General features: G+C 34.5%; 1 protein-coding gene across 4 annotated transcripts in view; it reads right to left on the bottom strand.

Moving 5' to 3' along the window:
• The window catches only part of EPHA5 (EPH receptor A5), a 313,241-nt gene that overhangs the window by 10,751 nt on the left and 281,950 nt on the right, over positions 1-20,540 (bottom strand). For all 4 annotated transcript variants that reach the window (XM_068542188.1, XM_068542190.1, XM_068542189.1 and 1 more), the window contains 4 exons: positions 18,645-18,706; positions 16,607-16,816; positions 13,754-13,903; positions 740-933 (listed from right to left, as the gene is read on the bottom strand). In XM_068542188.1, coding sequence (XP_068398289.1) covers positions 740-933; positions 13,754-13,903; positions 16,607-16,816; positions 18,645-18,706 — 616 coding nt within the window. The remainder of the gene's footprint in view (positions 1-739; positions 934-13,753; positions 13,904-16,606; positions 16,817-18,644; positions 18,707-20,540) is intronic.

Genomic DNA, 20,540 nt, shown 5'->3' with positions numbered 1-20,540 from the left:
GGTAAATTTTCTAGTACAGAATCAAACTGATTTATTTTTTGAGAGGATAATGTTCTAATTTTTCAGGTAAAAGAGGTAAGAATGCTTTATATAATGTAACATTATTTAAATGCATTCACATGCATTCAGAAAAGTTTAAAAAATGCTCATTTGCTCACACAAATTTTTTCCACAAGATTACTCATTTATTATTTTTAAGTCCTGTTCATACTACACAGTAAATGATTATCCAAATATCTGTACTCAACTGGATAAGGAAAAGGAGTTGTTGATGTTCATAAAATATGACAGGTGGTGAAATCTATTCTAAGGAAATCAAAGAGTAATTGTTGTTATATATCTCCTGTTTAAAATTATACCAGTGCTTAATTGGCTTTTCCCCATCATCTTATAATCTTATTTTCCCCCATCCAAACCTATGTGGGGTCCAAAGCACCTGAAAATACAAATATCTGGGGATTTTTAAAAATGCTACCTGAATCTGGCTATAGTTAACATTTATCTGAAACTGGTAGGTTACACTATTAGATTAGGTACAGGTGTTTTAAGTACAATTTAATCATTTATATTTCACTCATTATAAAAGAATAACATTATGCAAAAACCATATTCAAATAAATTAGTGTAATATAGGTTCATAGGCTAGCATGTGTACACAAATAATTTCATTAACTTGATATTTGTGGCATCAATCTGAATTAGCAATATTCAGAAACACCTCTCTGGACTGGCCTTGTACCTGCTCGATGCATTAACCAGCGTCTTCAAGCTACTTGGGTTACGGATCAGCTTGTCCAACATATTGACGATTTCATCAAACTTGGGCCTGCTATTTCGGTCTTTCTGCCAGCAATCCAGCATTAATTGGTAGAGAGCAGCAGGACAGTCCATGGGGCTTGGCAGACGGTAGCCTTCCTCTACAGCTTTAATCACCTGTGTAAAGTGAAAGAGAACCGGTCCCCCAAAGCCACAAATTTAGTACAGAATACATTGAGAAATTTCCCACTGTTCAGCTTGCATCCTTTCTTTTCTTTTTTTTTTTTTTCACACACACACACTGTATTTTATTTTTACAAGAGATAAATAGACTGACACCAAGCATTGTACATGGATGACCACAACAAAAGCAACAATGATTGCAATTACCAAACATGAAACACACTCATACTATGTCATAATATTGACATTCAGTCCAGTAATCCTCCACTGTAACAGCTCCTTTACTTTGCAGTGAAAATTGATTTGTATATTCTTTGCCTCTGAGTCCTTGTGGGATTTTTTTTTTTTTTAATTCAGACAGAAAGTCACAAAAATTATACTCATCCTCATCAGTTCACTCAGTCCCATGTAATTAATTTTTTTTTTATCTTGATCTTTTGTTAGCACTTTTATGAGTTCATCAGTTTTTCATTAGAGTTCTGAAAATGCTTATTCATTCAGTTCAGCAGTACAGTCAGTTACCAGAAACCTGTACTTGTCAGAGTCTTTTCCATGACTTTCTTGAAGATGAAACCCTTTTATAGGAACATATTTGCAAAATCATCAGAGTACACCCAGAACTGTCTGTAAATGACAAAAGACTTAAAAATGACCACGGTTAAAGATTTGATGAAAGTTCATAATAATGCAGTTGGCAAGAAAATTAGTTATTTCTGAGATATACATTTTAAAGTAATAACTAGGATTATTACTTATAACATTATACCAGAACATATAAGATTTTTAGAAATTTCATGTAATGTCTGAAACATTTATATTAACATATTTCCATACATATTTTTGCATCCTTTCTTACTCTTACTCTTGCAGTAACAAGCATCACTGTCTCTAATATCCTTGATTATTCCATTTGCTGCAAAATACAACAAAGAAAAAAATATGCTATCGCACAATATAAAAAAAAGATAGGTTTTCCTCACATATGATAAAGAAAATAAATGGTAATCATCTCTACCTAAAATCTTGGTGTAGGGTGATTTGTAAAATTAATTGACATAAAAATAAACAGTTTATCTTTTATTTATCCTCACATTCTGGAATCAAAGAGAGATTAACTTTTCTAGTGGCTTCTCTGAAAAGTTAATGTCTTTTTAATGAAAAATTATGTGTAGAACCACATTTTTTAAAGTAATAGAACTGTAATTTTACTTCTAAAGTGACTTTTGGATGGCAAATGATGGATAAGTCAAAGGCTAAATTAGCATAAATGTCTTATGTATCATTTAATAATGTCAAGGTCTGGCTGTTTATTATCATCTACTGATTTCTGTCAGGAATTTGGAATGACTGTTTAATAGTGCAGGCACTACAAACATCATTGATTTTAAATGCAACCACACATATGAGTATCAGTCTAATTGTGAGATTGTTTTATCAAAGACATTCTTAATGTTGCTGCTGCCATCAAAATGTCTAATTCCAGAAGAGTTCTGTCTACGCTACTGAACATAATAATACAACTTTTATTCAATTATTAAAATTTTAATATTTAAATGATACTCCAAACTAATAATAATGAGCATATTTCTCAAAATCCTATTTGAATAATTTCTTAATGATTAAACTTAATTATATTTTTCAACAAGCACTTTAGATTTGATCTGACAAATGGAAAAAATATGATGATTAGAATTGAATTTTTACCAAGATAATTTTGAAAGATTGTAGAGAAACTAGTCTCTCAATGATAAAGGAAATGGCATCTGAAGAAAAGTAGCGGCAGATGGAGAGATTTCGGAGACATTTATAACATAAGGGTAGAGGTGAGAGTAGAGAAAGTATTTGAGAGAAAACAAGTCCAAGCCTTTCACACCGGATGGCTGTTGTGATTAATTTTAGGTTAGCACATTTATGGGGGTGGGAAATGCTGACAGGTATAATTTGGGGCTTGTTTATTTGAGGTGAGTAGGGAACCACAGATGGCAATCTGCAGGAATCTGTCTGCAGTACAGGAGATATTTGGGCTGATAATAAATGTGAGGGTCATCAACGCTTGGTCACAGCTTGAAGTAGGGTGTAGTTTATATCTCCCCAGGAAGGGCACAAAATAAAGGTTCCTGAGAAGCACCAATAGTTAAGTTTGGGCAGAGAAATAAAAAATACTCAAGGACTCGAAAAATAAATGGTCAGATAAATAATTGAATAACTATGAGCAAAATACCTGAGAGTCATCTACCACTTTAGTTAACTCAAAAACAATACAGCTTTATTATTATTATTTTATTTTTTAAACATCTTTATTGGGGTATAATTGCTTTACAATGGTGTGTTAGTTTCTGCTTTATAACAAAGTGAATCAGCTATACATATACATATATCTCCATATCTCCTCCTTCTTGTGTCTCCCTCCCACCCTCCCTATCCCACCCCACTAGGTGGTCACAAAGCACTGAGCTGATCTCCCTGTGCTATGCAGCTGCTTCCCACTAGCTCTCTATTTTACATTTGGCAGTGTATATATGTCCATGCCCCTCAAAAGTTAAAAGGCATAGAGGGAACTTTCCTCAACATAATAAAGGCCATATATGACAAACCCACAGCCAACATCATTCTCAATGGTGAAACACTGAACCCATTTCCACTAAGATCAGGAACAAGACAAGGTTGCCCACTCTCACCGCTATTATTCAACATAGTTTTGGAAGTTTTAGCCACAGCAATCAGAGAAGAAAAAGAAATAAATGGAATCCAAATTGGAAAGAAGACATAAAGCTGTCACTGTTTGCAGATGACATGATACTATACATAGAGAATCCTAAAGATGCTACCAGAAAACTACTAGAGCTAATCAGTGAATTTGGTAAAGTAGCAAGATACAAAATTAATGCACAGAAATCTCTTGCATTCCTATACACTAATGACGAAAAATCTGAAATTGAAATTAAGAAAACACTCCCATTTACCATTACAACAAAAAGAATAAAATGTCTAGGAATAAACCCACCTAAGGAGACAAAAGACCTGTATGCAGAAAATTATGACACTGGTGAAAGAAATTAAAGATGATACAAATAGATGGAGAGACATACCATGTTCTTGGATTGGAAGAATCAACATTGTGAAAATGGCTGTACTACCCAAAGCAATCTACAGATTAAATGCAATCGTTATCAAACTACGACTGGCATTTTTCACAGAACTAGAGCAAAAAATTTCACAATTTATATGGAAACACAAAAGACCCCGAATAGCCAAAGCAATCTTGAGAAAGAAAAACGGAGCTGGAGGAATCAGGCTCCCAGACTTCAGACTATACTACAAAGCTACAGTAATCAAGACAGTATGGTACTGGCACAAAAACAGAAATATAGATCAATGGAACAGGCTAGAAAGCCCAGAGATAAACCCACACACATATGGTCACCTTATCTTTGATAAAGGAGGCAAGCATATACAGTGGAGAAAAGACAGCCTCTTCAATAAGTGGTGCTGTGAAAACTGGACAGCTACATGTAAAAGAGTGAAATGAGAACACTCCCTACACCATACACAAAAATAAACTCAAAATGGATTAAAGACCTAAATGTAAGGCCAGACACTATAGAACTCTTAGTGGAAAACATAGGCAGAACACTCTATGACATAAATCACGGCAAGATCCTTTTTGACCCAGCTCCTAGAGAAATGGAAATAAAAACAAAAATAAACAAATGGGACCTAATGAAACTTAAAAGCCTTTGCACAGCAAAGGAAACCATAAACAAGACCAAAAGACAACCCTCAGAATGGGAGAAAATATTTGCAAATGAAGCAACTGACAAAGGATTAATCTCCAAAATTTACAAGCAGCTCATGAAGCTCAATATCAAAAAAACAAACAACCCAATCCAAAAATGGGCAGAAAACCTAAATAGACATTTCTCCAAAGAAGATATACAGATTGCCAACAAACACATGAATTAATGCTCGACATCATTAATCATTAGAGAAATGCAAATCAAAACTACAATGAGATATCATCTCATACCAGTCAGAATGGCCATCATCAAAAAATCTACAAACAATACATGCTGGAGAGGGGATGGAGAAAAGGGAACCCTCTTGCAGTGTTGGTGGGAATGTAAATTGATACAGCCACTATGGAGAACAGTATGGAGGTTCCTTAAAAAACTAAAAATAGAACTACCATACGACCCAGCAATCCCACTACTGGGCATATACCCTGAGAAAACCATAATTCAAAAAGGGTCATGTACCACAATGTTCATTGCAGCTCTATTTACAATAGCCAGGACATGGAAGCAACCTAGGTGTCCATCAACAGATGAGTGGATAAAGAAGATGTGGCACATATATACAATGGAATATTACTCAGCCATAAAAAGAAACAAAATTGAGTTATTTGTAGTGAGGTGGATGGACCTAGAGTCTGTCATACAGAGTGAAGTAAGTCAGAAAGAGAAAAACAAATACCTCATGCTAACACATATATATGGAATCTAAGAAAAAAAAAAAAAAAGGTCATGAAGAACCTAGGGGCAAGACGGGAATAAAGACACAGACCTACTAGAGAATGGACTTGAGAATATCAGGAGGGGGAAGGGTAAGCTGTGACAAAGTGAGAGAGTGGCATGGACATATATACACTAACAAACATAAAATAGATAGCTAGTGGGAAGCAGCTGCATAGCACAGGGAGATCAGTTCAGTGCTTTGTGGCCACCTAGAGGGGTGGGATAGGGAGGGTGGGAGGGAGGGAGACGCAAGAGGGAAGACATATGGGAACATATGTGTATGTATAACTGATTCACTTTGTTATAAAGCAGAAACTAACACACCATTGTAAAGCAATTATACTCCAATAAAGATGTTAAAAAAAAAAAGGCAATAACTATGTTATAGCATTTGTAGAAAATATTACAAAAACTATGACACATGTTTAACATATCTAATGTATTAAAATCTCATGCATATTGAGAAATAAAATAATAAAACAGTAAAATAATAAAACAACAAATAAATAAGAAATAGGTACTAATCAAAAATTTACAAAAGAAAAAAAATGCTAAATCGATTTTGAGAAATTATTATCATTAGTGATCAAATAAATGAATAGTAAAAATTAAAAGTATCATTTGCACTCATATATTAATGGAAGTTCATTTATTTATTAATTTGCTTATTATAAGACTTCCCCTTGTGGATAAGGACAGTGGTATTACCTTAATAACATATATGTACCAAAATTAAATGTCTTAGTATATTTTATATCATGAAATATTTAACTATGCAGTGAAAACAGTTATTCTTATTTACTTAAAACATGATATATTTTATAATGTGGTTTTCCCCAAAGCTGATACCAATTATGTCTATTTTTTTTCTTTAGCACTTATTTTAAAAAAATATTGTATTTCCTTCACCGAGCAGCTAGTCTTTTTTTTTTTTTTTTTTTTTTTTTTTTTAGCAGCTAGTCTTATATGTGATTATGAAATGAATGAATTAAACCAATTCCTTAGTTTTAAAGGAATTAGTACGTTATTTGATCTGAGAAATTATTTCCAGAATATATTACTTAACTTTATTTTCAGCTAAATGTTTATATATAAATATAATACTCTGTCTCTAAGTTAACTTAGAACTTGGCCCAGTAATTAGGTCATTGAATTTAATTCTAAATTCATGTTTAGAATTTATATTTAACATAGATTTAGAGCTATAATTTTAGATTTTATATTTAGACATTTTGAAGTGATTTTTTTTTTTCATTTTTACCTATTGTTTCTTTCATAGCTTGGGGGAGAAATGAATGGCATTAGTACTCTGGTGGTTTGTGAAATGCTGAAAATCTGCCAAAGTGCAATTTAGGTTGTTCATTTTACCATACAATTTATAATGTATGGCCAATGAGTCATTATCTCAATTGACTTTGTTATTACGATTACCTTTGCTAATTGAGGTGGTTGAGATGAATGCAAGAAAAGAGAAAAAAAATAAAAATAATAAGACAACCAGAATTTTTACAGACAATCTGGCACCATTTCAGATTTCTATATCTGAAATATTATCATAAGCTATGCATTTTCTTGGCATTGACATGTATATCAATAGTCTGAACACAATTTAAAGAATGCTGCCTTTCCTTCCAATACATAAAACCCAACACTGAGCACCTAATAAGGCACTCTTCACTGGGTGGTGACTCTATTGGGCCCTTTCCATCATGCAAGGGTCATGGGTTCATCTTTCAGATACATATACCCATTCTGGTTTGCTTTTACCCACAGAGCCTCAGCTAGCATTATAAGGTTGGAATGCTTGATCCACAAACATGGACTGCCAACGAGCATATACCCTAACTAGAATATCCACCTCATAGTGAAGGATGTGTGAGCTTATCGCATACTTAGTGATGTGTTCCTAAATATTTAACAACTGGCTCTTCTTGCGGGGAAAACAGATTTATAACATTTTCTCACTTATCTGATATAAATACTCGCTCCATGTCAACTGCAAGCTACCAACATAATCTCATTCAGGTAGAAATGTTCTGAAAATTCACCAGCTGATATGTGCTGGTTCCAGCAACCACTACACATAGTTCATCATCCAGAAGCGACTAGCCTCACAGAATGCTGGAAGGCTTTTTAAAGGCACAGCTGAAGTACCAACATGGAGGCAACACTTTGATAGGAGTAGATGTCATTATTCAGGATGCAATTTATGTATTAAATCAATTAACTCAGAAACTTCTATATTGTGCTTCATTCCCAGTAACTCTTGCAAGGCGACAAACGGTTATAGCTGTCACCAGGCACTTTGGACTACTTGTGCCCAGGTACAAGCACAAGAGAAGGTGAGTCACCATGATGGCCAAGGTTATTGATACTGAACAGCAGGAGGCATTTGAGCTGTTTTCACACAGTTGGGGTGGGGGGAAATTTGTGTGGAATCCAGGTAATACTCTAAGGGGCTCTCTTGTTACTCCTTTATAACAGCTGTGGCCAGAAAATGCCGACCCCCCCAAGAGTGAAGGATTGATTTCGTCTACTAGTTAAGCCACAATGATCTGCCAGGTTGTTGGTGATGGGAAGTCAGAATGGAGAGTGGAGGAGGGAGAGGCTAAGGACCAGATGAGGTCCTGAGATCAGCTGAAGCTACAGAGGTTGCAGTTCAGTCCATAACCTGCCTCTGCTGAATTTCCCTTCAGAAGGAAAACCCCAGAGAACCATGGAGCAGATGCTTCCTGAACCTGTGTGGAAAAGTTGTTCTGTGTTGCAAAAGGGGTGGAGCATAGCAACCTCGAGAATCTGTCTCTCATATCTTCACCTGCAGGGATGGAAATTGATCTAGAGTCCTTAACCCTAAAACCTCTAAAATCCATCATCACATTTACACCAAGGCCATGCTTTACATAGGTTACTCCCAGTCAGTTACAGAATATGGTAGTGATAAGATAGGCACATTCCTATGAGACTCCTATGACAGGCAATGCTGGCTTGAGGACTCCTTGGCGGCCTTGGCAACCTCTCTTAGAAGTGCACTTCAGCCTCAGATGCTTGCCTCCAATCATCTTTCCTTCGATCTCTACTCTACCTGGGGTCAGATTTGTATCAGAGTCTGACATCTCTCCCAGCTTCCTCTCATCCCTTCATGTGTGTCCTCACAAGCAATTCCCTTTGATAATACTAATGTGTATGTAATTTCCTCATGGCATAGGCTTCTTGGAGGATCTAGACTAGCCAAGGCTCATTGGTATCATAGGTACTAAGATGCAAAGTGTATGTATATTATCTACATTCATTTTTAACACATATTTGCAAAATAGAAATCATTATACACATTTTACAGGTGAAACACGTGACATCCCAGAAGGTTAACTACTGCCCACGTTCACATAAGTAACAAGTGGCAGTGGAAAGATTCACATTTAAGTCTCTCTGGCATGCAGATATGTGGTCTTTCTATCCTGGTGCTGAGTCACACTATTGAAATGAGAAATAATTACCTGCCAAGAAAATAATTTGGGACAGGTATGGATATTACCTCATGGAATCAGATTTCTTGCACCATAAGAAAAAAATTAATACCCAGAATTAAAATGAGCTATTTTGGAAGATAGTGCATTCTTTATCACAGGAGGTGTGAAAGTGTAGGCTGGATAAGTGAGTGGCAGGAAATCTGTAGGGAAACTTTGAGCATCAGCTGTGTGTTCTGATGAATTAGGTTCTATATAGAGTGTGAGTGCCTGTGTTGCTTGGTGTTTACTCAAAATTTCACAGATGAGTCCTTTAGTTACTATGAGATATGAAGTTTCCCCCAAAGTGACTAGAGTTTAATAATATAGTCCTGGAAATTATCTCAAATGCCATAGAAATAGTTCCAGATAGACCAATTTTCTTCCTAGGATATTTTTTCTGTCTCCAATAGCTATTAAAAATGTACTGAGTATGTCTTTTTTCTTTGTATATCAATCTTAGATCAATAGAATTCCAGAGATTAAAGAGATCTTGGAAATCTGTTCAAGTCCATTCCCTTTATAATCATTGAAACTGACCGAGAGTTATAGAATCAAAGATGATTCTATTCTTTCAATTTCAGATTTGTGTTTTAGTTGTTTTTAAACAACAAGGTATAGGAATTTTAGGCTACAGTATTGATATTTCTTTACGTCTCATTTTCTCCAAAGGGGTAAGAATTTCCATGAGGTTACCTACCAGTCCCTAAACTAATTACTTGCATCCAAGGGCAGCATTATCCTTAGAAGACCAATACTATCTTAGAAGACCAATAATCATTTGTCCAATAGGCTCATTTTAGACATTACTGCACTGAGACTAAGAATAATTTGCTCACTGTCAAATCTTGGTAATTTGCAGTGCTTGGATGAGAACTAAATTTCTCATACTTTAGTTAATTACAACATGCTGTGTGTTACCATAAAATATTCTTTTTTGTTTTACCATTAAAAATTCCAGCAATATTATATACATATACACATATATACATCATTCTATTCCATCAGAAACTGAAACAAAAAATTGTTAGAGGAAGAGAGGCAAACCCAGCACAAAGTGAGTTCACATCCTTCTGGAGTCAAAGTTTTTGCTGCCTTAAAGGTCATATTTAGGCTGACAGAAATGGTACTAGAAACCTGAATGCCTAAAAAAAATTTTGAAAACAGATTACTTAAAACATTTTGAGTTTTTAAAACATTTTGTAATTTATGTACTTAGTATACACTATGTATTCATACATTTCTGAATAAATACAAGAGAAAGACATTGTCACTAAATATAAAAATGCAATACAATGACATCTCTTCTTATTTTGGTTTTTATTTTAAGTTCTGAAAAATGTTGAGATTTAAAATGTTTGCTATAAATAAAGAAGCTTCTACTGACTACAGGATGTTATCTTAGCTTCCAAAGCTTGAATCAGAGTTCATGGTCTGATATGTACCTAAAATCATCTTAGTCATTTTAGTTTATTTTTATTATGTGTGGTTATGGCTTTTCTCTGTGGTAACAGAGGCAGTCCTAAGTCAGAAAAAACCTACTGCAGCATTCTATCCCTCTGACACAGTGGAAGGTCTCCTCTGAGAGATTTAGATTATTCTGCATGTCTTGGTAATGTAACATTCTCATGGTGGCAAAGCCTTTTTAGAATCAGTATCTGGAATGTAGAGATGACGGGATACATCATTCAAAACTGCCAAATCAGTACTTCTATTTTGCTTTCTGAGAATCTTTTTTCAAAAGAAATATTCAACGATCATGATTTTCAAATACAGTAGATCTGTCATGTTTCTTAGATACAAATTTTGATGGAAATTGAGGCATACCAAACTTAATGCCATATCTAGAAACTAAATGCCACTAATGCTAGTAAACTTGCTGAGAAAATGCAAAGCATGTATTGGACCTTCCATTAAAGGCAGACATTTTAGAAAGATCTTTAACTGTATAACATTTTTCTGTAAACCTCATTTAGATTCTTGGAAAACCCAGCCAATGCCAAAATATGAGTTTTTATTTTTATTATGCCCTAAAAATATTAGCACTTCCTTGTATTTTTCTAAATAGTTTGAAATAAAGTTATCTGCAAAAGTATCAAGGCTCTCAAATGGCTGAAATCAGGAAAAATATCTGTTGCCAATCCTTCACACCTCTTTGTTTCTATGTCCTTTTCCATATAACTTTATATTGTCCATTCAAAATGAGCAGTGTGAGTGGACTGATCCTCTGATTATGGGATTGGACAATGGAATGTTGCAGGCTGGGTTTATTCTCACCCTTCAGCCATGGGGAAAATGAGCTCATATCTAGGCTAGGCTGCTGGTCTCTGAAAGAAGATGAGGGCGGTGTGGAGCAGAGCCAAGGTTTACCAGTATCGATCAGCCAATCCCCAGAAGCATGAGCCAGCACAGTCCAGATCAGTAGAAACACTTATGAGCATTCACCTAGCATTATGTTCTACTTTGATCTATCATTTTATTTGTGACAGATAACAGCTATTTCAGGCATAATTTCCAATAATGTGAATAATAATGCTACACATATTATACACATAGTTGGGAAAGACTAATAATTCCTAGTGATGGAATCAGAATTCAAAATATCTCAAGTGAGAAGGAGTTATAACACTAGGCAACTAAGGGGTAAATGTTTTCCTTGAGTGAAGGGAGAAGGCTTGCTGACATTACAGAATAAAATACTTTCACAAAAACTAAAGGAAAAAATGGCATTGAAATGAGCCTTGAGAGAAGTCAGAAGCCAAACCATACATCTCAAGTTAACATTCGGCATTTATCTGGAGAGTAGCAAGTAGCAAATAGGTCTGGTCTTTGTCTAGGCTAGATTAATGCATAGTAATCATTATATATTGAATTGAATATTGTATATTCAATTAGAAGGTTGAGCTAGGCTCACTGGTTGGAAATGAAAGGGAGGATGTAAACATTGATTCAATTGGAAACAGTATAATGGTTAGATATTAAAATTTTGGAGAACCAGGTTGAAATTTCTGGTATAACTATTATTTTTGTGGCACTAAGAAAATCATTTAATCTCTTAAGTTTCAGTTTAGTAACAGCCAGACAGAAATAATATCTCTCTGATGGGTTGTTAAATGTGTGACAAGAGTTCAATACTTTGGCCATAGTCCTGCCCCTAAAATCATAAAGTTGAAGACAATAGATACTGCGTTCTCTAAATTTAGAGAAACATAGGTCAGCATCCCTTCACTAGGTCAAGCGAACAGGGCAAAAGAAAACTAGTTGTAGCAATTTTAGATGACTAAAAGAAAGGGAGACTCACTGCCTTGCAGTATGCTTGTTGAGAGGAGAGAATCCATCAGCCTAATTTATTATTGCTATCCGAGAAGAATGCTGTGAAATATTTCTTGGGAAAGCCGCAGGGTGACCCTGCCTTCTCATCTGGGGAAATCTGAAGAAGGCAGGATGGCTGGGGCAGCCTGCAATAGTATCTAAAAGAGGGAAGACTGGTAGAACATCAAACAAGGATGTGCTTTCCTCAGGCGAAGCAGACATGTGTAAGGTACCATAAGAGGCTGTGAAGTGGGGAGCAGGCGGCAAGCGTGAGGAACTCTGGGACATCTCAGTTGGAGCACATCCTCCTCTTAAGGACCTTACAGAGAGGAAGGCAAGAATCTGACAATTCTTCCTTCCCAATCTTGCTACTTAGGGTCAGGTTGGCCCTGCAGTTGTGGAAAACACTTTGAAATGGATATAGGATTGACTCTGATTTAGATTGGACTTGGATTTTTATATCTGAAAGTGAGTCAACTACTGGCATGGTACTGTTGATTCACCAAAATGCAGCTGGAGAGCTAAAGCACCTGTCTAATAATCCCTGAAGGCATAGAAGCAGGAGATTTTACAGAGCATGGATGAAAGAAATAATTGGAGAAAAAAAGAAATGTTTTAAATCAGCATGGTATTTAGTTAAGACTGTTCATTATACTGGTTTTTATATAAAGAAGTAATGAGCTATTAGTTGGTAAATCATTTAAAACAGAGTATGGCATATAGTAAGGGCTCAATAAAAGATAGCTTTTATAATTATTTGAAGAAAAAATATCAAATTTCAATGCAGTCCAAAATAGAAAGGGCTATATTGAATAGTAACGATGGAAAATTACAAAGGCAAAAACCAAAGAGCCATGTAGTCAGGCAGCATTCTGAACTTGAATAGAAGATTCTTTCATGGTTTCTTTAATTCCAGGATTCTATTATTCTAAGCCTGAATTATTTCTCCATGTGGGAAAAAAATCTGTTTTTTTTCCCCAAATTAAATAGACAATATTACTCTTCCTACATTTTTTTAATGTAAAGAAACAGATTATTTCTTTTTATCCTCTAAGAGCATCCACTATTAAATCAATATCATTCACCCTTTTGGTTTGGAGTTTTAGCTCCCTTTATCAAGTGCATGTCATAAAAACTTGTCTGTCAGCATTCATTCTTTGATGGCTCTTTCTTCATTTTTTAAAATGATACTGACATAAAACGAGTGACACAGCACTACAGTGCTGCTAGAACTGTCTGGCAAGCTTTTATATAACAGTAACTTACTTTCCTTTGTACTAACTTATTTTGAGCTTCTGCATAAAGGATTTTAATAACAACAAAACAGATCAGAGGTTAAGCAAAGAGTATTTCATTTTTTTAAGCAACTGTCATTTTCAGAAATACACACACACACACACACACACACACACACATATATAGTCTCCCGACTCAGAGAACTAACTGTTTCAATTCAAACTTTAGGGGGAGTAGTTCCATACTTACATCTTGGTTGGTCATCTCCCAGTAGGGTCTCTCTCCATAAGACACAACCTCCCACATCACGATCCCATAGCTCCAGACATCACTGGCAGAGGTAAACTTTCGGAAAGCTATAGCTTCTGGGGCAGTCCATCTGATTGGAATTTTGCCTCCCTACAATTGAAAAAGAAGAAAAAAATTCCCACATACTTCAAATGTATCTAGGGATACTGCTTCCTCACTGAAAAGATCTAGAAAGAGATGTAGCATTTTTAAGTGAATCTGTTTGACAGCATACAGTCTCTTTTCACATATCTCAGCCCATAAGCACTTGTAGGCTGACTACTAATTGGCTGTCTGGACTCTTTCTAGTTTAAATTCTGTTTGACTACTGGAACACATACAGGACCCACATCTCAATTACAGTATCAGGATGGCAGCTCTAAGTGGGGAAAGCAGGCAGTCAGGCAAATCAATAAGGTATACTTTCATGACTTTCTAACAGAAAGTAAAGGACTCAAATTCCCAGGGTTCCTTTTTCCTTTAATATAGGGACTGTAAATAGAAAGTCTTGATTGCTGAATGTAACCATGAGAAGTTTAAAAGTTAATAAGACAAGCATGAAAATCAGATATATTAAAAACTTAGTTATACTTTCTCCTGACACCGTGCAATTTCTTTTAGACTTGATTTCTCTTATTTCCCATTGTCATATTTTTGTGTGTGTTTGGTCAAACTGTTTTGTTTTGTTTTGTTTTTAACCTAAAAGGTAAGTATCTAAATGAGATTCAACCAAATTAAAAATTATTAAAATTAGATTACGGGGGAAAACTTACAACATTATCAAGTTTGGGGTTTTTACATGATAAAAACAATGATTTGGTAAGTTTTCTCCTACTTTACATGATAACACTTTTATATCCCACCCCTTTCAGGGTAAACTTTTTTCTCCTCATTTTTAAAAGAAGAAAAATCAATGCAACCAAACATTTCATCCATAAGCAAATATATTTTAAAAGAGAGAAAGAGAGAAGTGTGTGTTTTTAATATTTTCCTGTAAAAAGACTAATATATGCATTCCTGTTTTGCAGGAAGAAAAAAAAATTAATTCACAAACTAGAAAAAATGGGACTTAAACTTTCTTTATGAACCAAAGTTTCAGGATATATGAAGAAATAACAATTTCATGTACTGCTTAAAATTGTTCTGAGTTGATGTTAGTTTGAATTATTGAAACTAGTTTGAATTATTTGCTCCTTATGGTAGCACCACATTGAGAAGACTTTCCTGAAACATAGCTTTTGTTAATTAATTATTCATAGGCAAGATCACATCATTAGGCCTGGCTATGTGGCACTGGGATCATCTATAATTACTACAATTCTTCTTGAAATTGTAATTTGTCGATTACTTTAAACTTCAGCCTAGAAATTTTCTCCTGGCCCTCTGACCATCATATTGGACATCAATATTATCTGAAGTTCCCTTATTGGCTCATCTCTCAGTATATGGATTTTCCACGAAGTGCTGCCAAACCCCATTTCTCAGGAGTAAGTCTTGAGGGTCTCAGGATCTCTGGCTCCTCTCCCCCTCCCTCTCCACCAGCACGACACATTCACACAGACCTTGACAAATTTATTTTATGCATTTAACTGAGACACCAACCAATCATGCTGGGAATGGATTTTTCTATAACCCCAATCTTGCTTAGGCCAAGTTTATTAAGTGTAACTCTAATCCCAGGAGAATTCCTAATTGAGGTTTCATTTAACTCAAATGATGACAATAATAATTAGGTCTAGAAGGAAAGGGATATTCCACCAATTAATTTATTGATTTATTAAGCTGACAATTTGAAGACTTTGTTTGCTCAGATAAGTTACTCATGATGTTCAGCATAGTATAATCCTTAACTATCCATAAATCACAATGCAACAATGAAAAAAAAAACAGCCTTATAATCTATAAATAGTTTATTGTTAGACTATGAATAGAAGTAATTTTAAAACGTTGAATTAAATAAGAAAATGTGTAACATCTATCATAAGAATAAGAGATGACAAAAGTATTCTGCATTGAAACAAAAGTTAGCCACATTGTATAGATATAAAAAGATATAATGATAAATTCCTGTCTTCATAAGAAGTTTAAACATTGAGGATATCTTGATGCCCTTCAGAAGATTTAGAATTAAACAAATGTAGTTTATTAAAAGGGATTAAAACTCCAGAAGTGCAATACATAGACTGTCCAGAAAATTCTGTTGCATCAATTCCCCCAGTTTTCCACAGAAAAAACTGTCAATTATACAACAGCAATTCAGGAAGCAATTACTTTGCTGGAAAAGGGTGTTGATTTATGCTAATTATGACAATGTGAATTAGTGACCAATTTTCCATAGATGTGGGCTTAACAGTTTACATAGTATAAAAGAAATTAGGCATTAAAATACCACCAGTAATGTTAATATATGTATATATAATATATTTATTGCTTTTAATGCAGGAGATTCTCTCTTTAACTTTTTCTTTTATGTTTAATACTCTATATGATTTTTATGAGTTGTATCCACTCTGAACTCAAACTTTTTATTTTCAGTATCTGCAAGGAAAAAATGAACTACTAAGACTCATAAAGTGAATATTTGGCTTATCTGAATTTAATATTTGAATTTTCTGATACCTAACAAGGAGAGTTATCTGGATTTTTTTAATCCACCTTCCCCTTTTTCTCTCTCTTTCTTCCTATATTGGAGGAATTTCTTTCTTTTTTCTTTTCTTTCTTTCTTTCTTTTTCTTTTTTCTATTTCCTTTAAAATCTTTAAATATTAAATGTCTCTAGTCTAGTATTTCAGAAATTCATTCTGTTAGCTCTTACCCTAGTGGTGTAGGCTGCCTCAGGATCATCTTCCAGTATCCTGGAAAGCCCAAAGTCAGACACTTTGCACACAAGGTTACTATTGATTAAGATGTTTCTGGCAGCAAGGTCTCTATGCACATAGCCCATGTCAGAAAGGTACTTCATTCCTGCAGCAATGCCTCTCAGCATACCAACCAGCTGGATCACAGTGAACTGCCCGTCATTTTTCTGTAAAGATTATACAGAAATATTAGTCCTACAACCCCAATCACTAAGGGAAAATATGAAAGGATCTCCCTTCAATCCCCAAATTAATATATACTACTACCAAATTCATATGCAATTTCTATCTGAAGGAGAATGGAAAAAGTTAAGCAATAGATAGTTAACTTGATAATGCGTAACAGTCCTCTGCTTGGTCAAAGCAGATAAAGGCTTTGAGAGCCCTTGATAAAATCTCACTTATAGTTGCTCTTTTCTACATTGTAATCCTTTATTCTCAGTCATCAGAGGAGTGTTTTCATCACTTCAACCTAGTGCCTGCCTTGGGTTAACACTGCACATTTTTGAAATGACTTAAAAGAAGCTGGCTGGATAGGCGTATTGGGGTAAGGAAGAAGTGGCCAGAGGAAGTAAGGGAGAATCTGCAGTAGCAGATGGGGGAGGGAGGGACTGAACAATGACCAGGAGAATGTTAGCATTGCTTGCAAGCTTGCTGTCTTTGTCAAGGGCACTGGACTTGGTGCAGACACACAGAACAAGGCTCAACTGAAGCTTATTTTGAAATAAAGGAATGATGTGACCTTAAGAGACTGAAGAACTTAAATATATGTATAAGAAATTTGGCAGCAGAGTCTGGTAGAGGCTGGAGATTGAAAGGGAAGTTTGCCTTGTCAGTGGACCCCTGTCATATTCAATGCACAGGCCCTTCTTATAATTGTCATTAATGCCACTGTCCCATTACTTTTAATCAATAGCAATAGTTGCTACATTGAAAGTGAAAAGCTGCCAGACTACAGGTTTAATCAGGCCTGCAAATATGTTACATTGTCTAGCACATGCTATTTATTAATAAAATGAATTGCCAACGTTTAAAATTTGAAGACTTGCGTATTTAAAAATACAATCTTTTCCTAAAATCCAGAAGATCTGACAACATTGGCTACTGTCTGTTATCACATAATGACTCTGCTGGTACAAGTAGTGACTGGCCCTCAGATGAGTTATGAGTCTATTTGACTCTTTCATTAATATAGATGATTTTCATGGACTTTTTAGACATTTTCCTTATTCTGCCTGATATTATATACTTTGAGAGAGTTAAGTACTTTTTTTTAAAAATTTTTATTGAAGTATAGTTGATTTACAATGTTGTGTTAGTTTCTGCTGTACGGAAAAGTGAATCAGTTACACATATACATATGTTGACTTTTTTTTAGATTCTTTTCCCATATAGGCCATTACAGAGTATTGAGTAGAGTTCCCTGTGCTATACAGTAGGTCCTTATTAGTTATCTATTTTATACATAGTAGTGTAGTGTGTATATGTCAATCACAATCTCCCAATTTATCTCCCCTCCCCCCATTTCCTCCCCTGGTAACCATAAGTTTGTTTTCTACATCTGTGACTCTATTTCTGTTTTGTGAATAAGTTCAATTGTACCATTTTTTTAGATTCCACATATAAGCGATATCATATGATATTTGTCTTTCTCTGTCTGACTTACTTCAGAGAGAGTTAAGTACCTATAAAAGCTTCTCTTTTTCTCCTTTCCTTACTTCCTTTCCTCCTTCCTTCCTTCTCTCTTTTATTTTTTTTTTTGGGGGGGCACATTAACATACACTTAAATAAAACTGTAGAGACACGTAATTTGGATTTATATACATTTTCTGAAGTGGATAATTTTCAAACCAAAGTTAATTTTTGTAGTATAATTATCCTGACTCCAGATATTTCTATTTAAAATTTAGCTTTAAAGTGGCTGGATTTCAACTTCAACATCATGGTCAATATATGAATAACACTTTGAATAGTTACATTTGTCTCATATCTTACCTTTAAAAATGTATCTAAAGAGCCATTTTCCATATACTCTGTCACTATCATCACTGGTTTACCTGAAAAGAACACAGTGGTATAAACTGTTGCTTTTAGATTTTGTACTCTTATCTAGGAAAAGTTTACCTGAAAGTTTTTTATTGTTGTCCAAATTATATACATCCGTTAAAAAAAAATAGTCCTCTTTGAGTAGCAAGTAAATTCATGACATGATGATATCTTAGTATATACTAAATTGGGTCAGTGAGAAGAAAGTATCACAAGAATGATAAAGATTCAAAAACCCATAATTTTCAATACCAAAATCAATTTATGTAGAAAATGAGTTTAAGGATGAATTTTATTTTAATAGAGGTAATGACATAAAGTGCCAAATAATAATATCCAGCAAAGCACTGCAAACATATTCATCTTCCTCACAGTTCTAAATAAAAACTCCTGTCTAGTCTAACTACCCTGTTTATGATCCCTGGAATATATGTCTTATTTTCCAAACTTAATTTCTTTGTTCTTATAATTCCTTTACTTATGGCTACCTCCCTTTTCCTTCTCTGCCACATACTTACGATCTTCATCAACCCAAATTTTTTCATTCTTCAAAACCCTGTTCTGATTCCTCTTGCTGTCTGGAAACTTCTCTTGCAATCATCATTCTGATGGATGAGGTCCTCCCCTTTTCATGTCTGATATAAAACTGTAGCTAGACAGACTCTGGAGCTACACTGCTTGGCTTTGTATCCCAGATCAATCACTTACTATCAAGTGATCTTGGGCAAATCAACTCTTATCTCTGTATCTCATTTTTCTCATCTGTAAAACGGAGATATGAATGGCACCTGCCTCATAGAGTTACTGTGAGTATCCACCAAGTCCTATTGTTACCCAGGTCACTTAAAATAGTGCCTGTCACTTAGAATTTGCTATGTATTATTATTTTATAAACTTTATCAACTTTGTATCTGTGGGGTTTCATTGCTAGATGTAAGTCGACTAAGAGAATAGATCATATTTTATCCCTCACAAAATTATAGCATTTAGTGTGTAATACGTCTGTGATACAAGATGAAAAATATAAGATCAAAAATCTTTGCTATACGAAAAAATATCTAAAACATGGTTGTTAGTTTTATCACTCCACGCTAACCTCACTATATTTTAAAACATGCCCCTTTACTCTTTGATAAAAGTATACTACATACAATTTTAGTGTTAATTTAAACTATTTTTAGGTAAGTAAAAAAAGACCTTATGATAGTAAAATTCTATCTTGTATATCTATTAATTAACTTTTTATATTATAAAGGGAAACAGGGTCTATTCAATTATGAAATGCACTGTAATTAACTTAATGGCATTCTCCAGAAGGGTGTCTGTATTTTACTTGAGAAGTGATTCATTCAGGTCATAGAGTTAGAACTTTTATATTTATTCATACAACATTAGTCTGAAATGTAAACAGAGATACAGAAAGTTGACAATTGCATGAAAAAGAAATAACTAGAAAGAAAAAGGAGTTTTCATTCCAAAATCACTTAAAACTCACTATTTAGTATAATAAGGTAGGTCAGTCTAATTTCTCACTCAGACAATTATCTTCTTTTAAAATACTTTAGAAGCATTATTCTTTGAATAAAATTGACAAGTAATGCTAAAAAGGCGGATGCATTTCTCCTCCTCTTTAAAGTTTGTAAAAGTTATTTAAAAAGTTTGTCTGAAAAAATTCATTTGTCACATATTTGTACTATACCTACGTTAGGTAAAACATCCCATGTGTAGAGAATACACATTGGAGATGTCATTTGATTTGACTTTGGAAGATTGAAAGGGTCACTGGTGTAATAAAAGGTGACAGATATTCCAGGAAGAAGAGGCAGCATGGGCCAAGGTATCTTG

The sequence above is a fragment of the Eschrichtius robustus genome, chromosome 4 (genome assembly GCF_028021215.1).
Source record: "Eschrichtius robustus isolate mEscRob2 chromosome 4, mEscRob2.pri, whole genome shotgun sequence".
In the NCBI taxonomy this organism is placed as follows: domain Eukaryota; kingdom Metazoa; phylum Chordata; class Mammalia; order Artiodactyla; family Eschrichtiidae; genus Eschrichtius; species Eschrichtius robustus.
The sequence above is the reverse complement of the archived record's forward strand: the minus strand, read 5'-3'. Positions and strand labels throughout refer to the sequence as shown.